Source organism: Mercurialis annua, linkage group LG8 (genome assembly GCF_937616625.2).
Source record: "Mercurialis annua linkage group LG8, ddMerAnnu1.2, whole genome shotgun sequence".
Classification (NCBI taxonomy): Eukaryota; Viridiplantae; Streptophyta; class Magnoliopsida; order Malpighiales; family Euphorbiaceae; genus Mercurialis; species Mercurialis annua.
The window spans coordinates 43,345,535-43,364,296 of record NC_065577.1 but is presented as its reverse complement, the minus strand read 5'-3'; the positions used below and the strand labels follow the sequence as shown (position 1 = coordinate 43,364,296).

At 35.2% G+C, this 18,762-nt stretch overlaps 5 protein-coding genes across 12 annotated transcripts; 1 reads left to right on the top strand and 4 right to left on the bottom strand.

Moving 5' to 3' along the window:
• Positions 1–213: 213 nt before the first annotated feature.
• LOC126660262 (autophagy-related protein 18c) lies at positions 214–3,689 on the bottom strand. Of its 3 annotated transcripts, none has more exons than XM_050353664.2 (5): positions 3,355–3,689; positions 2,214–3,042; positions 1,400–1,658; positions 766–889; positions 214–452 (listed from the first exon to the last, which is right to left on the bottom strand). In XM_050353664.2, exons 2-5 carry the CDS (start codon positions 2,964–2,966, stop codon positions 368–370), a joined length of 1,221 nt encoding a protein of 406 aa, XP_050209621.1. In that variant the 5' UTR covers positions 2,967–3,042; positions 3,355–3,689; the 3' UTR covers positions 214–367. The 3 variants fall into 3 exon arrangements, with proteins under 3 accessions (XP_050209621.1, XP_050209617.1, XP_050209616.1); XM_050353660.2 differs by having other exon boundaries at positions 214–461; positions 3,355–3,683; XM_050353659.2 differs by lacking the exon at positions 3,355–3,689 and having other exon boundaries at positions 214–461; positions 2,214–3,185.
• A 577-nt stretch (positions 3,690–4,266) lies between these two features.
• Positions 4,267–8,839, bottom strand: LOC126660259 (uncharacterized). Of its 6 annotated transcripts, none has more exons than XM_056103943.1 (9): positions 8,330–8,839; positions 7,636–8,265; positions 6,888–6,964; positions 6,619–6,787; positions 6,045–6,157; positions 5,785–5,949; positions 5,619–5,696; positions 5,364–5,467; positions 4,267–5,298 (listed from the first exon to the last, which is right to left on the bottom strand). In XM_056103943.1, the coding sequence occupies exons 2-9, from the start codon at positions 8,114–8,116 to the stop codon at positions 5,193–5,195; spliced, it is 1,293 nt and encodes a 430-aa protein (XP_055959918.1). In that variant the 5' UTR covers positions 8,117–8,265; positions 8,330–8,839; the 3' UTR covers positions 4,267–5,192. The 6 variants fall into 6 exon arrangements, with proteins under 6 accessions (XP_055959918.1, XP_050209611.1, XP_050209610.1 ...); XM_050353654.2 differs by having other exon boundaries at positions 7,636–8,201; XM_050353653.2 differs by having other exon boundaries at positions 7,636–8,196.
• Positions 8,840–8,968: 129 nt separating this feature from the next.
• On the bottom strand, positions 8,969–11,666 carry LOC126660265 (hydroxyacylglutathione hydrolase cytoplasmic-like). Its single transcript, XM_050353668.2, has 7 exons — positions 11,499–11,666; positions 11,307–11,429; positions 11,076–11,237; positions 10,897–10,975; positions 10,447–10,560; positions 9,456–9,632; positions 8,969–9,216 (listed from the first exon to the last, which is right to left on the bottom strand). Exons 1-7 carry the CDS (start codon positions 11,543–11,545, stop codon positions 9,142–9,144), a joined length of 777 nt encoding a protein of 258 aa, XP_050209625.1. The 5' UTR covers positions 11,546–11,666; the 3' UTR covers positions 8,969–9,141.
• A 48-nt stretch (positions 11,667–11,714) lies between these two features.
• Positions 11,715–14,974, top strand: LOC126660263 (uncharacterized). The gene is made up of 3 exons (XM_050353666.2): positions 11,715–12,351; positions 12,908–13,180; positions 14,458–14,974. Exons 1-3 carry the CDS (start codon positions 11,812–11,814, stop codon positions 14,722–14,724), a joined length of 1,080 nt encoding a protein of 359 aa, XP_050209623.1. The 5' UTR covers positions 11,715–11,811; the 3' UTR covers positions 14,725–14,974.
• LOC126660264 (methylesterase 17) lies at positions 14,934–18,220 on the bottom strand. The gene is made up of 4 exons (XM_050353667.2): positions 17,795–18,220; positions 17,582–17,722; positions 15,455–15,589; positions 14,934–15,380 (listed from the first exon to the last, which is right to left on the bottom strand). Exons 1-4 carry the CDS (start codon positions 18,014–18,016, stop codon positions 15,084–15,086), a joined length of 795 nt encoding a protein of 264 aa, XP_050209624.1. The 5' UTR covers positions 18,017–18,220; the 3' UTR covers positions 14,934–15,083.
• Positions 18,221–18,762: the final 542 nt, after the last annotated feature.

Below are 18,762 nucleotides of genomic sequence, written 5' to 3'. Positions count from 1 at the left end.
GGAATAGCTATTCCACGAACCAAAGCAAAGAATATTCATTCTATATAGAATAGTTATTCCATTCCGCACCTATTCCATGAACCAAACATCGCCTTTAATCAATCTAAAAATCATTATAAAAACAAATAGTTTTCTAAATTTGAAAGTTTAAATAATTAATAAAAATAATTTAAAAAAGGTGGGAACTCGTAAAAATGCTTTATTCGGTGAGAATTATTAAGAATACTCTATTGAACCTCTCAATTATATAGATAGATTTGCGATATTGTATATTTGCAATTTTGCTCGTCAGCAATCAATAACAGCATTCACAATATGTACATTGATGATCCGTATTTACACACGACAATGACAGTGACTCGTATCCCTATCGCGGAATGCTCTCTATTTTCAGAAAGCGAGCATATTCCTGCTGCACCATCTCCCCTCCATGAACTGGATCAAAGCTGCATCTGTAGAAACTGATAACATGATTCAAATCTGTGAGAAACTGTTCACAGTGAAAGAAAACAGTTTGCAAACAGACACAACAACAAAATAAAAGCCTCTGCAATTTGGATCTCAAATTTGCACTTAAACCAAACATTAGCGACAATGAAAGTTCATTAAAGATATAGTTAAGGTTCAGGGGACCGAAAGGGATATAGTATTATGAGCTCGTTTATTAATCTATTCGGCCATCAAGCAACAAAATATAATCAAAACTAAAATTATGATAAAATGCACAGCTTCAGCAGATAAAAGAACAGGGCACATCCTCCTCACCTTCCATCCATGCCAACAATAATAACAGTATTCTGGGATCCAAATGCTGCAATAAAATGGGTGTCTTCTGGCAAGTGGAACTGGGCAAATGACCACTCTGAGCTAAAATACTTTGGTAACATCCCTGTAAGAACAAGTATCAAAAAGATAAGACTAGAGGGAGAAAACTGAATTCTCACCTCCCTGTAAAAAATGGAAGATACGGGCAGGAAGAAGAAGAGGTCTGAAAACTAGAAAGGAAGGACACATGTAATATTATCCACAGAACACACACCAAGTAAACCAAAAAATAAAGCAATCTACTTTTGAAGTAACCAGTAATAAATATTCTAACATTTGAACATGAATCTTGGGTTCCTAGATATTGTCTACAAATCCAACCAATTCAGTTGCTTAAATCTCATATATCTTAAAAAATTCATTACCTGAGTTCATGCAATCAACTTGCTATCGGACCAAACCTTATGGTAATTTATCATGCAGGTCCTGGTTATGAAAGTCATTCTAGTTCCAGATTTTATCGAAAATATAAATAAACATAGAATGAAGAGTTATGGTACATTTTCCCCTAAGACTGTATCGAAGAGCTTATATTATATATACACACTGCATAGTACTGATTAAGTATATTTACCTCTCATAAAAGACAAGGATGAACCAGGGTTGGCACTAGAACTTGGAGAAATAAGAGCATCAAGAGAAGTTGATGAATTCTGCTTCAACAATGCTGAACCCTGAATAGGACTTGAGTAAGAGGAAGAGTCCTCTCCAGCCACTCGAACTCTAAGACTGAAAATGTGAACAGTACCTTTATCACTAGAAACAGCTAGCCATTGGACATTCGAAGACAGCGCAATGCCATAAATATCGGCCCTGTCAACTCCTCTTCGAACCTATAAGTAAACAGCTTTGTAAATCTGAATCCCATCTGAACTATACACAACTTAGTTTACAAGAAGACAACGACTAACATTTATATGTGAGAATCTTAAAATATCAATAGCAGTTCAAGATGAAGCCTGGTCATCATTTGAATTTTGTTTCCACATTACAATAAAAGCATCATGCCAGAATAATAAAATGGGAAACAAATGTTACCTTTCTGCAATCAACCAGGTCTTTGTAAGGTTTTGTGCGCAGTAAAACTTAAAATAAAATGACATGTTATCCTCAATACAAAAATTTCATATCCTCAATACAAAAATTTCAAACAGGCTGATTAGCATGATTAGCCCACTACTTATCTTTGCAGCTGCCACATAGGCAGGTATTTCTGATAAAAGTTTAACAATCAATAACTAAAATAACAAACTACAAAGTGTTGCAGCATGATAGTTTTATTTGTGAATCACGCAACTCCAGAAGATAGAAACCAAGAAGAAAACTAGTGGTGATAGTTTAAGACTGCATACATATTCACATCAACATAATAAATGTCTGCCTGATACCTCTTGCAAGCGAGACCCATCCATGGTATTGAAAATTCTGATCAAAGTGCCTCTAGTACTGGCAGTTGCTAGAAGCAGGCCATCCATAGTCAAGGTGATGCATGCAAGATGGGAGTCATGGGCATTGATCAACTTCATGACATTGAGCCCAAAGTGTTCAATCCGAACCTGCCCTCGATGAAGACCTGGGCAAGCTAAAACAGACGTATTTGAATGGTGAGAAAGGCAACATAGCCCCCTAGGATTGGCTAAAGTCTCAATCTGATGAAGGAGTTTAAGATCCATGAAACTATAAACATATATTTTGTGCTCAAGAACCACGACAATCTGGTCCCGTCTTAGTTTTACTGCACGCACCTCAGACCTGAATGAAAATTCACCAATGCATCGGCTTTGATGATCATCCCAAATTAAGACTTTGTTTGGAGGATACTGGGAATTAGCACCACTGCCTGCAAGCGCCAAAATGTTGCAGCGGAAGAGCATCTCAACGATTTTGAATCCGCCACTATTGAGATCGCGTCTGAAGGTTTCTTTAAAGGGGTCGCAGTTATAGATACGAAAGCCAGAGTTTGTGCCAGCAGCAAAGCATCCATAGTCCTGATTCCAAGAGACAGAGAGTAACTCGGTTTCGAGGCTGTCGGTTTGGGGGTGGGCCATAGATGGAGGAGGAGGAATGATGTTGGGAGAACCAAAGGAGGCATGGGGTGTTGGTGGAAGAAACCCGCGAGAAGAAGAAACAGTGGAAGTCATGAGGAGAGGTGAATATGGCTTGCTAGGAACCCATAGGACACAGGATACGCAATGTTGCAGTTATAGAGGTAGACCACTGCCAGAATGCATAATTCAATTGAATGAAATAAGCAGCAATTCAGCACAGCAACCAAAATAAATGTTTAATAAAACAGATTCCCGTATCCAAAGACTTAAAAAGAGTGAGTCAGTAGAATTAACACACAAATAACATGTATTAGTACAAATTCATAATAAACATAAAGGAAACTTTGAAACCTTTTTCATTATCATTCTGATGATTCGAACAAGAAAAACCCAATTTTCAGTTCCAATTTCAATGAAAAAATTGATCGCATAATCTAAAAACATTAGGCAAAACAAATCGGAACGAGATAGGAAGACGAACCTCTGAGGTACAGACAGTAGGAGAGCGTTGAGGTTTCTTCATTTACTTTGTTCTTCCTCTGCACTTTCTCCTATCATCCATCTTATTTAATGCCCTTCATTTTATTTAGAGTTACACAAATTTCCCTTAAAACTTCAAAATTTGTCATATAAACCCTTCAAATTAAAAATTGAACAATTGAAACCTAAAAATTGCGCTGGCAATTTTCTCATCATCTACTTGCCTTCACGAACTTTTTATTTCAAATAAAATATAAAAAATATTTCTCAATATCCTTTTATAAGCTTCGTTAGATTCTTAAGTTATAATTTCATTTACCTTTTATTTGTTAATACTTTATTTAAAATATATATTATCAATTTGATTATATTTTTAAAAATAAATTTACAACTAATCTAAATACAGATATATTAATTTTTATATGATGAGTTCTACATATAAAACTTTGTATGACCAATAAATTACCATAATAACGTATTCATTGAATTCTATGAATTTAGAAACTTTTGCTTCCCCGTATGTATTGTGTTGGCCTTTCAAGATTTTGCTTTACTTACATTACAAGTTTATTAGATAAAAAAGGGTTTGATTGTGATTTAAGTAACCTGTTGATGAAACTTAAGAAGACAAGCAAAAATAGTTTGATTTTCATACTGACATTAACAGAATAGAAAATTGCAAGGTGATGAGAAAGGTAGAAATATATATTGATTGTAGTAATTTAGTGATTATAATAGAAATATAAAAATGAAGGGATTTAAATCTTACAGATTAATTAATTATTAGTTCAAATGGAAATCATAAGAATGAATTTATAGAGATGAGTAATAGCATACAAAGTAGATGGAGTTGAATTGGTTAAAGAGGAAGATTAGTTTGATCCATGTTGGGCAATGCAGCAGCAGCAGCAGCAGAGAGGAATTTGTATAGTAATAGTATTAAAGTGGTAGAAAGAGATGTAAGCAGTTGTGTTAAGAAGAAATGAAAATTGGGAAGCATAGGGTGTGGTGGAATAGAAGCATTTGTTGGCATATGATATACTATATTATAATTAGTGAATGATGAAGCAATATGTATGTATGAGGAAATGAAAGAAGAAAAGAAACAGAAAAAGAGGTCCAATATTTAGCTTGAATCAATGAGTCGGCAGATCCCTCACTGCCTCTCTCTCATCTCCTCATTCATCCATCATTTCCTCCACTTTCATTAGGATATGCAACTCCAACTTTCCCCAAACATTTTTCATGCATCTCTTATTTTATTCACATCAAATATTAATCCACTATACCTTGCTCACACACGCAGACACACACATTCTTATCAGCAAAAATATATATAGTTGATCATTGTATGAGAGAATCTTATATTTTATATTTTTCTATTCAAATCACAAATGAGTAATTTAGAGAGTGATAGATGGACATTACAGGGGTGAGACTGCACTGAATTCAAAAATGGTAACAATGAAAGTCATCTTTCTATTTATTACTTCCTCTCCTGCCTCACTCACACTGCATTTGTGGTCCTTTGCAGATTAAGGTCCGAGTTGCCATCATCATACTGTTTCCATTTTCAGGCTAACTTTGTGCAAAGTCATACGCACATATTTTTCTTTCTTTCTTTTAATCTCTTCTTACCAATACACCAGCTTTTTGTACGACAGCACAAAACAACTTGCCACCAAAACCTAATTATATTACTACCAATATCTATCTCCCACCATCAATGAGGGTCCCATGCAGAGATAGAAATGCAGCACCTTTATACATAAATGGATTATCCCATTTGTTCCCCTCCTACCTCTATTTATGTCAATCATCCACTTTGATCCAGATATTTCAAAACAACTGGAATACTATACTTGTTGACCCGTCCCCAAATGACCTCACATTTCTCGGTTTCAGCAACGCCCAACACAATGGGCACGTCCCTTCTCTCTCAAACCTGCACCACCAAATAATACCACTTTGACCATGTTTTACAGTAAATTCAGCAACCAGCAAACTCACCATTCTGAAACACACTCTTCACAGAATATGTGTCGACAGTGCAACAATACAGGATAATACATCTTTTCCTGGCAAATGGCACACAGATCGCCTGCTGCACTTACCTGCATCAAATAACTTCAGTTCATTACTTCTGATGCACATTTTTATATATCAGCTGCAATTTCAATTTCAAAGAAACATCTCAACAGTTTACAAGTAAATTACAAGTTTCTTCCTCCCTGGAAATACAGGAGCCTGAATCACCATTCTCACCTGTTCCGCAGTTGCATATGATCTGTAATGAACTTCCTTTTGTGATAACGCCTTCCAGGCTGCAAGCAAGGATTTTACCTATAATCACAACCAATTAACTAAACATAATTAGCAAATCAGCAACACAAGCAGACAGAATGAACCACAATCATTGAGCACAACTTACCTTTTCAATTACACAAGTAATCTTGAATGTTAAATAAAACCCTGTCGTCAGTGATGAGAAGAGGCATCCATTTTCTTTGTTCAACAAGAATCTAAACCATACAGGCGTTGGTATCATGGTGCGGTACAACAGCAACATATGCTCAACCAACGTTAGCATTTGACCCTTACAAACCAAATTCCAAATTGAAGTCAAAGGTTCTTTCAAACTTCTAAAAAACGGACTTGCAGTTGAACGTAATACTTGAAATGAAACATAACTTTGTAGGGCATCACATCATTCACCTGCCGGTAATAATTGAGGCCACCACCATTCTTGTAATACAATAACAGTAAACACTTGAAAGTCATTGCTGCCTGTCGAACCAATGCATCTGAAAGTAGTAAAAGTTTAGAGAATACTCATTACAACAGACACGAGTTTAAAGGAACATGAAAAACATTGAAAGGGAAAACTGAACCAAAAGAAGTGTGCAAAAGGATGAATCTGGCAAAAGAGCAAGGACTGACTGCAATTATCACCAAAATATTTCTTTCTTTCTATTTGTCGAAAAATCAGAATGGTTGACAAAAATGACACATTCCAAAAAAGCTAAACCATATTGAACAGGAAAGCTGACGATTAGTTGCTATAATATAAAGAAATATTTCTAATGCAGAAAGAATGATAACTCTTGATTGTCTTGATGCTTCATTAAACTTATATGGTTTGCTATTCATAGATAGTTTACCAAATAAGCAGCATCTAAACACTGAGATACCTCCATCACCATAACACCTGTATATTACTAGAAATTAAAATTCATGAGGACTGCTCAAAACTCAAAAGATATACCATTTATTATGATGATGAATACTGCAGTCCGAAAACGTGGTAAGACTTTTGGAGGGAGCATGACCAATGGAGGCAAAAGATCATCATTTCGATAACAATAGTAAAGACCAATCACATAAAGGATGCCAAATATGGAGATCAGAGCAAAAACATAGATCTTGCTATCTCCCTGCATAAACAGTGATTAACCTTCTCTTTTAAAACTATTTTCACAACAGAAGTTAAACTGGAAGAAATAATTTCCGTAAATGCCACACAAACAAGATAACCTTTAGAGCAACTTGTCTTTGCAGAATGTCATTTGACTTGAGAAGTATAACTGTAATCCCGATTGCAACAGCAAATCCTGAAAGTATAAAAGAATAAAAATAAGCCGACTTGAACAATAGTTCAAGATTGCAAAAAAGAGAAAGAAACAAGATAAGACACATTTCAAGCAATTATAAGTGAAGAAACATATGCTCTCTAGATTCTACTATAAGAGTAAGTACTTCCAAATTCCAAATAAGAAAGAGACTAAGAGATTTACTGGCTTATTAAGTAAAAGCAGTTGAACAATATTTGCTTCATGGTTTGGGAAGAAACTTGAAAAGAAAAAAAATACCAGCCAAATAATTTTCCTGAATTCCCAAGTTCAATCAACATCTGAATCTGATTAGAATACATAATTAATTGCAGAAGTCTGACTCCTTATATCATGTTATGAAATTTTTCGTCAATGATGAAATATCTATTAGATTGTCAATGTTCCAGGATGAACAGGGGAAGTCTAAACCATGCAGTCTTATCAATCATATAATCCCGAAATTTTCCTTCTACCAGACTCTCGAATATACAGCACATATTACAAGGACAAAATTATTTAAACCAAGCAAGTGATGCAAATGCAAGCCATTAGATGGAACATCATTGTTGAACTGAAGTCAATCTAGATTATAAAAGAAAAAACACACTGCTCTACCTTATTAGCTGTAGATGTACCCGCCAAGAATGCAAAACAACATCAATACTATTTACCTTGCAAATGTTGACGAATGAAAACAACTAGCAACAGCAAGAAGAATGGAAAAATTTGCTCAATCCATCTGCCAATGTGGTGCAACTCAGTACCCTGGATAGAAGAATCTTGCCCATCCCAGACAACATCCCCAATCAAGCTTATACGGTTAGAACGAGGAGCTAATGCAGGAGAAGACACTAAATCAAATCTCTCATCAGTTGTACTTCCATTATCAGTACTTGTTTCACTATCTGATGTTTCGTTATTTTGCTCCTCTCTTCCTATCCCATGATGATCACTGTATACAGATTCAGCAATCTGAATAAGAACCTCGGCCGTGCTAATTCTATTGCTAGTGGCAGCAGAATTGGGCAACTGAGTTGGAGGGAAAGCTCCATCGACTAACAAATGTTGGCTGGTTTGATGCAGTTGGTCGGAAGGTGGGGTTAAAACAATACCAGCACGCTCCAACAGAAAAGAAAGAGATGACTGAAACATCCCGAGTTAAAACCAGTACCAATGGTTGCTTGTGGAGTAAAACTGGCGCATGCAAATATTTGAGCCTGGCGTTCCGGTTTCTGCACTTGAAGTTTCAAATAATAATGTAGCAGTTGTTTAGAGGAAGAAGTTTGAAAAGTTATCTCCAACTGCAGAGAAAATAAAATTGTAAAAATAAGAATATAAATGAAGAACATAAACAGGAAACATTACCAGGAAAATTTAATAGGTCTTTGGAGTATACAATATAAATTAGATGATGCAACTGCACAGAGATCCGAGAGTTCAACTTCAGACCAATGAAGAAGAGGTGTCTTAACCCAACCTTAAGCAAGTTAGCTTATTTTGTTCCAGCACATGTTTTAGTTAGCATCACGCTCATCTCCACTTATTAACAGAAAATTCATACTTGTTTCTACACACTCCATTTAAAGTATTTATTTATTTCTCTTTCCGAGATTTGCACTCCAATACAAGTCATGCTTTTATGTTCTCCCCTAACAATAAAAACAAATTAGCAGCAAAACTACCATAATTCAAGCTAAGATAAAGTTACCATCACGGAATGGATTCTCCCATCATTGGTACAATTCACTTTACATGCAATCTGCCTCGAAGATGAGTTAAACAAGATTTTACTAGTTTTTTGTCCAGCAGAACTTCACAGGCTCAAAATTGTAGCTGAAACCAAAGCACAGCAGACTATAGTGTCCTAATTGCACAATCCTCCAGCAACAACTGAGGTGAAATCAGATTCTATTACTTATATACATACAATAGACTGCCCTTTGCAAAGATAGAAAGCAAAAGAGCCAAATGGGGAAGATGCATCTGCTATCTCTGGACAAACTATTTTAAAACATGCCATGTCATTTCATAATAAAAACATGAAAAGAGTTTGCAGTTAGCATCTGCATATTACATAACGATCTGCAACCAAAGCATTTTCATCGACTTCACAGATATAAAGTTTAACTTCTTGATGCCCTCGGACATAACATAAAGAAGATAAAAAAAATCCTGATCTAGCCTCTCCAATTGTCTTTCTGCTTCCTTAACTTCTGAATGGTTTCAACAGGAGATTCACAGCCCACTTTTGCCTGCGAATGTAGCAAGATTTTAGATAAGCAAGTTATTTTAGATCTTTGCACAACAAGGCATATGCAGAAATAATACAAAAGTTATGCAGGAGTTTGTGAAAGCTTGAAGCCTAACAATATAGAACATTGAGAAAGGGTACAATTCCAAATCTAAGTCCCATATCTTTTATCATTTCCACAACTTTCATTTGGTATATATTTCTGTTTAACCCAATTAGAACGAGAGTAAAAAGAGGAACCATAAGCTCCGGAAGATCCACGCGCATGTATGGATTTGTCTCCAACTCTTCCTCAATTGTTGAGGGAATGGTGGGGAGACCTTCTTGGCGCTGTTTCTGAGCCCATTTAAGCTTCTCGTGTAACTTCACATTATCCGGTTCAATTGATAGAGCAAATTGCAAGTTTTTGATAGTGTACTGGAGAAATATAATACCAGATGTTACATGTCAACTGAAACTAATCTGGAAAAAAATAAAAATAAACAAATATCAAAAAAGAACAACCACGTTAGTGGAGATCAGAAAATGAATTGATCTTCCAATTTACTAAAATTAAATACATAACTATAATGTTCACTTGCAAACTACTAAAGTAGCCATTAGATCACCCCTGCATCCAGATTGAATTGCATGCTAATTGATTTTTTTTCCTTTTCCTAAGGGGAGCTGCAATGCTAGTGATACTGATAGAGCATGCATATAACGCATCCTTACCAATCAATCAAAAGACAAGAGTGAATGCCACTTAAATTATGCTCAAACAAATGATTTCATTTTAATACCCTTTCCTATTTCCATATCATGTCGTCAATTAAAAGTTTCCTTTTATGCATCCTCGCATGAATTTGTTTAGAATAGGAAAAACCCCAAAGTCAATATCCTCACTTAACCATTTTCAGATATTCAAAACACTAGTAAAGTCACCTAAACCCTTGTAACTATACTCTTTTTCTGTTGTTAAACATCTGTGAAGTACTCAACTTTATAGCAGTCTAAGTTAAAATGGGCAGAAATACAAAAACAACAGAAATAGCCCAAAGGAAAAAAAATGAGGGAGAGATGAACTTTAAGTTATAAGAAATATCAATAAAATCTGATTTTCAATGAGATCTCAAAGCATAAATAAATGATAAGGAGATTCAGTTTAGTTCATCCACGAGAGAAAAAGAAAGCAGCATTTTAATGTTATCTAAAGTTGTAAACCAAGAAAATGAAAAAGAAAAAGAATTACCTCGTGACCACAATAGACTTGAGTAGGTTTTGGCAGTGAACCCAACGTGACACAAAGTGATTGATACATCTGTTCTGCAGTGCCTTCAAAGAATTTCCCGCAACCAGCAATAAACTGCATAAGCAATAAGTTAAAAAAACACAGTAATGATGATGGTAATGACGCATTGCTTAAAAGTGTATTACTAAAGAGGAAGGATCAATCTTTAAATAATGGGGATAATTTAGGTGGTCTACTGTTCAAATGACCTGATAAATAGCAATGGCAAGTATCCTACCTATCCTATATACATTGTATGATTAACTGGATACATTCTATCTACTTCTCTAGCAATGAGAAATTGTTCAAACCGAAAAATAAAATTATCCTAAGCACACAACATATTTGATTTTGTCAGGTACTTTAAACAAATATTGGTATAAAAAACAATGAAAATAGGGTAAAACTAACCAGTGTGTCGCCAGTGAAAACTGCAGGATGGTCTCCCTCCTTGCCAGTAACATAATAACTTATGTGACCCTTAGTATGACTGATAATAGAGAGCATAAGAAATATGGTTGAAGATATGAGAGTGTTGTGAATTAAAATAAGGGTGATGTGGATTTGCAGCAAGAGAATGATGGAAATACCAAGGAGTGTGGAGAGCCAAAATAGTGAGATGAGAACCAAGAGTAAAGGTATCACCATTGTGAACTAGATGGGTGCAGGCCTTGACGTTGTCGAGGGAACCACCGCACACCTGAATCCCAGGGACGAGCTCCTTCATCTTCTCATTACCCCCAGCATGATCCCTGTGTTTGAGTTCAGTTCATATGTAAACAAGTGAGATATAGCATAAAAGTAAAAGGAGGAGGAAGAACCAGTGATGGTGAGTGGTGAGGAGGAACTTGAGATGGACGCCATGGAGATTGGCGAGGTCAAGCACCTTTTGCGGCTCCACGGGATCCACTACTGCTGCTTCTTTAGTGTCCTCGTCTATTATCCTATAGTACATATCATATGAGTCAATCATAAAATTAAATTCAATACAGCCAACACAAAACAATACTCACAGATAGGCGTAGTTATCTTCTAGGCAAGGAATATGGAAGATCTTCATCTTTTCTCTCTTAATTCTTCTTCTTCTTCTTCTTCTTTGTCTATTTCAACAGTGCGGTGGAGGCTATCTCTTTTCGCCACGTGCCCCTTCAGTTCTAATACGACACCGTTTTCGCAAGAATGAAAGAAATCAAATAAACAGCTTCCTTTCTCCCCAAATCAAACCAGAAAAAGAAGAGCATTGTTCGCCAGATTTAATCTTCTTGCCGCTATTTCTAGTTCGCAAATGTTTTAAATTTTCACTTAATTTGTGAATCCAAAACAAAAATGTCCCAAAGAAAAATCCTACTTCTCCTCCAGCTCAAAAACTTGTCAAAATCCTCTTCTTCTTCCTCTTTATGTTCTAGAAGAATTACAACTCAAGGCCATTATTTCTCTTCCTTAAACCCTTCATTTACTTCAAGATCAACTTCCCTATATAACACTGCTACAAAAGTTAATGTGGGTTCATTATCGCTTCTTTCTAAACAGAGGGGAAGCAGTAGCCCTTGGTATTATGGGATGAACACACACTTTTCTTCTTCTTCTTCTTCTTCCAATTTGGGCGGCAAAACTGTGACTGGCTTTGCTAGAAAGGTTGTTGAGAAGCCGGCGGCTGCTTTCTCCAGGTATCGTGGAGCCATAGGGCTGCAGATGGATGCCTTTTGGAAGAGGAATGTTCTGTTCCTGGTGGGGGCAGGTGGAGTGGTTATGTGTGGTTTGCTCTGGAGGATCATGTTCGGGATTGCCAATACTTTTGTTGGCCTCTCTGAAGGCATGGCCAAGTATGGTTTTCTTGCCCTTTCCTCTGCCATTGTTGCCTTTGCTGTAAGCCCCTCCCCTATCTCGTCTTATTATTTCATCAATAAAACTACTTTATAGTGTTCCCTTTAGTTTATTGGATGGTTTCCTTCCATTTTGGAGCACATTTAGCATGAATAACTCCATTGGTGCTCACATCAATACAAGCTCGTTGTTTTTGATGAATTCAAATTAATTACAAGATTGGAAAACTACTACTGACTAACTTAATTTGTATTGCTTAGACTAATTTCTTTTGAATAATCTGAATTGATGGTAAGCAATCTCTCTTTGGAAACGCATCGATAACATGCACATTCTTTAAGTGTCATATCTCAATGTAGATCTGGCAATAGTTCACAGTTCATCATGCTGCAAGTGAATGAGCTAATCTGTGGCTATCATTATTACTGCTTGATCTGTGCATTCCTTTTCGATATGAAATCCCTACCTCTCTAAAAAGGAAAAGCAAAAAGAAATCAATGTCTTAGCAGGATTAGTGGGTTGATCTATTGCTGTTGTGGTGCTGCAGCATTAGTCGTGCTAAAAGGTTTGCATCTTACGTGTTTCTAATTTGTTGTAGGGACTCTATCTCCGCTCTAGAATCACAGTCAATCCTGATAGAGTTTATAGAATAGCAATGAGGAAGCTTAATACTTCTGCTGCAATTCTTGAGGTTATGGGCGCTCCACTCACTGGAACAGATTTGAGAGCCTACGTGATGTCCGGAGGTGGGATTACATTGAAAAACTTCAAGCCAAGGCTTAGAAGCAAAAGATGTTTTGTTATCTTCCCAATAAGAGGTTCTGAGAGAAAGGGATTAGTCAGCGTGGAAGTTAAAAAGAAAAAAGGCCAGGTTTGCTTCTAATATCTCATTCTCCATTTGTTTTTGCTCATGTAATGAGGCATTACAGCATTTCATTGAGATTTTTAAAATCATTACCTTGCACTATATGATGGAGGGAAGTAAAATGCTGAAGCATGTTTTTGTTTTTTGATGAAAGCTAATCTTATTTATCTCTTCTATATTATTTTATAAACAAAACTTACTCCTGGAAATTATTGAAGTGATCGTGATTATGAACATGATGTATTTTGTTCTCTAGTCAATTGTTGGTCTTCTTAGACAATAAATGAGTGGCTCTTCTCGTGAAGAATGGATTGAACTGTTGACTCCTTGTTAATAATGTGACTTCTAATATGAGATTTGAGCATTTATTTGAGAAAATGTCCCTAAAACATTTTTATGCTTATTGTAGCATTTAGCATGCATATAGATGTTAATAATGAAAATGTTGTGGTAAAAGCATGAAGTTGTCTACGATTATAGAAACTCATAAACATCAAAGGGATTTACCAGAGAACAACTACTGACCGGAAACCGCCGCCAAGTACTTCATTAGCAGTCGCAGGAAAATCCCATATTTTTGCCCCATTTTGTGCGAATATTATTATGTGTTACTACAAAAAAAAATTATATGGTTATTCTTTATTGAAGAAAACATTTTTTTCCAATTTTTTCCAGGGATTAAATATGAATCAATTGACTTTCAATGTTTTTACTAGTGGGTAATTATTTATTGGCTAGATATAATTTTTAGTGAAAATTCTGTTCACATGCCAGTCATTTTCCAGTAGACAAATAAAATACAAGTCTGATTCCTATTTGGAAATAGAATTTGATGTCATATTTGGAGATACCATAGGCTTTTGAAAAATGATGTATGTTTATAGCGGGGGCTGGTGAAAATATTATGCCTTTTACTGAAGTTGTTGAGCTTTGGAGGGGAGTAAAAGGAGGAGTGTAGTCTCTGTCGTCCTAAATAGCTAAAGATAATTGTATTTTGGGATTTCAGACTTCGGAGAACTTGTAGTCCCTGTGTTTCTGTGGATATCTGTCTTCCAGCATGATAGATGAACACAGTCTTAAACATATTCAAAAGTGTCCTCTCAATTTAATTCATTATGCTGCTTATTTTTGTGTCCAATACATTTTCTTTTATATCTCTAAAATATGAATTTATGTAGCTGCTACTGCTTTCATATTTAAGATTTTTTCCTTTTCCTCGGATGATTATAAGAACGGTCACATATTGGTCTAAACGTTATAATATGATACTATGTGGTGTGCAGTATGATATGAGGCTTTTAGCTGTCGACATTCCTATGGCATCAGGACCTGACCAGAGACTGTTTCTTATTGGGGATGAAGACGAGTACAAAGTTGGCGGTGGATTAATATCTGAGCTGAGAGATCCAGTTGTGAAAGCGATGGCAGCCAGCAAGGAATTTGATGATCTTGATGATATTGAGGAAGAGGAGGACGCTGAGAGAGAACTTGAGGAAGCAGAAAGAAAGCACCGGGATGAGATGGAAAAGCTTGAAAAGGGTGGTCCATAGTGCTTTCTCACTGAGAATTTTTCGTATTTTCTAAACTTTTCCTTCATTTGTTCCCTGCGAAATCGTTCTTTTTTGCACAAGTGGGTGAGAAATGGCTAGTTTTTCTAGTATAAATAACTAATGTTCATCTTTGGAATGTCAGAAAGGTGGAAGTTGAGATGGTGTTATATGGCGAGAATAAAAAAGCATATACAACTGACAAAAGATGCTTCGCTAGAAATACAATCTAATGATTTGAATTGTTTGATTTTCCCCTTGTGTTTTGGAGCCATATAGTCTTATTTCAATGTCAAATTCCTTGGAAAGAAGATAACATATCAAGAATTAAAGAAGTAGTTCCCCAGGTAAAATATAGGGAGCTAAATAATATTAGAAGAGACAGAAGCAGCAGCTTTAAGAAGCAGGCCGAAGAGAAGAAAGGGAGAGGAGAAGAAAGGGCTGTGATCAGAATCCAAGGCGTAAACCTGAGAGGGAGGCCACCTGTTGATCATGGCATCCTGTTGTTGTGGTGTCAGCACATGATCTTGCAGTGTCTTTATGTACACGCGCTTCACCTTCTCTATCCCGTCGTCGTCCTCCTCCTCTTTCTTGAACTGTGCCGACTGTAATGCTTGGATGGGTCCTGGCCTCAGCAGCATGGCAGCTAGAGTCGAATCCTTCAGCACAAGGATTAAACTTAATTAAATAGTATCTTCAATTCAAATCATGTACTAGTAAAATAAAAATATACCTCGAGTGGAGTCAATTGGTATATGATTTGGCGCTGGAATTGTTTCTTGATGATGACACTGGTCGGAGGTTTATCACTCCCTAATCCAAATCCTGCCTCATACACGTCCCCGTATGACGATAGATCAGGAACTCCCTGTACGTATAAGTTTTTATATTTTGGTGATTAAAAAGGTAAAAACACAAATAGGAATAACTCATTTTCTAGTTTCTTAAACTATACATATTTTATTTATCCGGTCTTTAAACTTTTTTTTTTCTTATTTGATCTTGCAACTTAGTGAAAAAATCATTTTTAAGTTCTTGATTGATAAAAAACAATGTTGTTTAAGTTTTGATATTTTGGTGAATATAAAGGTAAAAACAAATAGAAATAACTCATTTTTAGGTCTTTAAACTATACATATTTTGTTCATCCGGATCTTAAATTATTTTTTTGTTCTTATCTAGTTTTTCAATTTAGCAAAAAATTATTTTTGAGTCCTTAATTGACAAAAACGACATCATTTAGGGTAACAAATAGTATTTCCAAAAATAACGAAACAACATCGTTTTTATCGTTTAGGAACTTGAAAATGGCATTTCGCTAAATTAAAGGACTAGATAAGAATAGAAGAGAGATTTTTAGGTAGATTCAGTCTACCACATTATCTTTGGACTAGCCTATCATATTATGACACGTCATTAAAATAATGGCATTATCGTAATTTGGTTTATTATTTTTTTACACTTTTAAATAGTAATATTACGATAGTGCCATTATTTTTATGATGTGTCATAATGTGATAGGTTTAGTCCATTAATAACGTGATAGATTGAGCCTACTTAAAAATTTCTCAGAATAGAAAATAGTTTAAGACCGGATAGACAAAATATGTATAGTTTAGGGAGCTGAAAATGAATTATTCCAAACAAATACTTAAACTTTATGCATTGGGAAAGAACAGTCCTTTAAGCAAGACGACTCAGTTTTCTTTAACAGCTAGCTTCCACATATTCATCAATTACCAAATCACATGTCACCTCATAATAATTACTAGTAGTACACTACTGACTCTGATTTTTGATTTGGATAACACTAGATTATCACTTAATTCGTTTGGTATGTTATTTTATTTTTACATCTGATATTATTGAATAGATAAGACTATTGGATACTATTCAAGGTATGATCATAGAATATAAAAAAATAATTATATACATAAAAAATTATAATAATATATTAAATAAAAGGCTTAAAAACCCCACCTTTTAACCCCTTTTCAAATGCATCCTAATGTTGCAATTTTGTCAGTTATACTCTAATTCACACATTTGGTTTTCAATTCCACCCGCAAGTACTAAATTAATCTCTTTTTCATTTGAAAAAAGGTTAAAATAAGTCATCCGTTTTTAACTTTTTAACCTTTTATGTGGAAAAAAGTTCAAACGAATACTTTATAAGAGTTTTTATGAATTTTTTTCGAGTGAAAAAAGTCTAATTTGATTTAAAAGGTGGAATTGAAACCCAAAGGTGCAAATTAGGATGCAACTGAGAAAATTGCAACGTCAGGATGCAACTGATAAAGGGATTAAAAGGTGAGGGTTTTTCTTAATGATTAACCCTAAATAAAATAATATAGACATGGTGAAAGGCCAAAAAAATTATACAGAAGGCGCGCACCATTAATACGACAATCAATCCATAGTGTCCATTTGATAGAAATTTTACCATGTCTAATCAATAAAAAAATTACTACAATAAATCTATTATTTTCTTCAAATAACTATTATGTGACAAAATAAGATAAAAAAGGGTAAATTAAAAAAAAACAATGATAAATTAATATGTTCCCATTTTTTATACAAAGTTTAAGATGATAATAATATTATTAGAAATGCCCTAAAATTATACTAGCAGTTATTAAATTTGGTATGAAATGGAAAAGTAAGGTATATGCATAGAGTGAAGGATGTGAGTGAAGTGGATAACAACTCAATAATATCCAAATATAAATCTCATCCCTCCCCCATTAATTTACTATCAATCTAATACATGCAGATGCAGCACTGCAGTACAAAAAGAAGCTGAATCTTGAAGTTAAAATATGTTGTCTCATTGTTGTAATTGAAGGGCTATAGAATTTACCTGTTGAATGTCTTGATCAGTGCAGAAGCCGGACTTGAGCATGGTGGCTGCTAAATAGACAGCTAACTTGATCTTGTTTGAGAATTTGTGAGTTGCGTGCGTTACGCTTAGCCCACCCGCACTGTGCCCTACCAATATTACCTATATTTTGCCAGATTCATACTAATTAAGAATTTTAATCATATATCGGAAGGAATATTATTGAAAGAGCACCTGGTGATGATCGGGCAAGGAAGACAAAAAGTCGATGAGAGGATGATTGTAATCATGAAAAGAAAGTAGAGAATTAGGATCAGTGGGATCGATGCCGGCTCCTTTGAGGTCAATACAAGACACCTTGTAGCCTGAATTCTCCATCAGACACCGCAGCTTATACCAGCACCAGCCCCCGCCGCCTACTCCATGCACCAGCACAAAGTGTGCCTTCTCTGCCATGGGAACGCTTTTTCTTGCTGTTGCTGTTGCTGTTGCTGTTGCTGTTTTTAAATATTAGAAGCAGTTCATCCAAATAGTAATCATGTTTGCCTTTATGCTGCAATCATATTTCCATTCTAGGCTCAACCCTACCTACTTCTCACTGGGGTTTAATTAGATCAACGGTTCTAATTTTTCAACACCACCACATGGCCCCACTTGATCGCATCATATCACATGTGTGTTAGTTTATGCTATACACTCCATTAGTAATTTGTTGTGGAAATTCTCATTAATTTTCCTTTGGTAATTGGTGATGTTTTTGTGATATACTCAAAATATATATAATTAAAAAATGATTTCACAATTTCATTGCTTTCTTTGTTTATTAGTGCATATTGCCGGCCGACAATATCCTATTTTTTAGTTTTTTGATGGGATATCAATATCATGACCACCACTTGTCATTTTTTGCATCATTCTTAAACTAAATCAACCTTAATTCATTTCTGTTTCAATTCAACTATTACATGTGTGTGTTTGTGTTATAAAACCTTGAGTCGTTCATAGCAATTTCTAAAGTATAATAAGAAATAAATATGTTTAATTAAGCCACCAAGAAAACTGAATTGAGGCATATGATTGACAAAGAGCTATAAGTGGGGTCATATATAAAGCTAAATATAGTGATGGGAAGGATAAAAGAATTTAATGCCAACTGGCTAATATTAAAAAAGTTTCTTTATATGTGTACTTTGTCCTAAAAA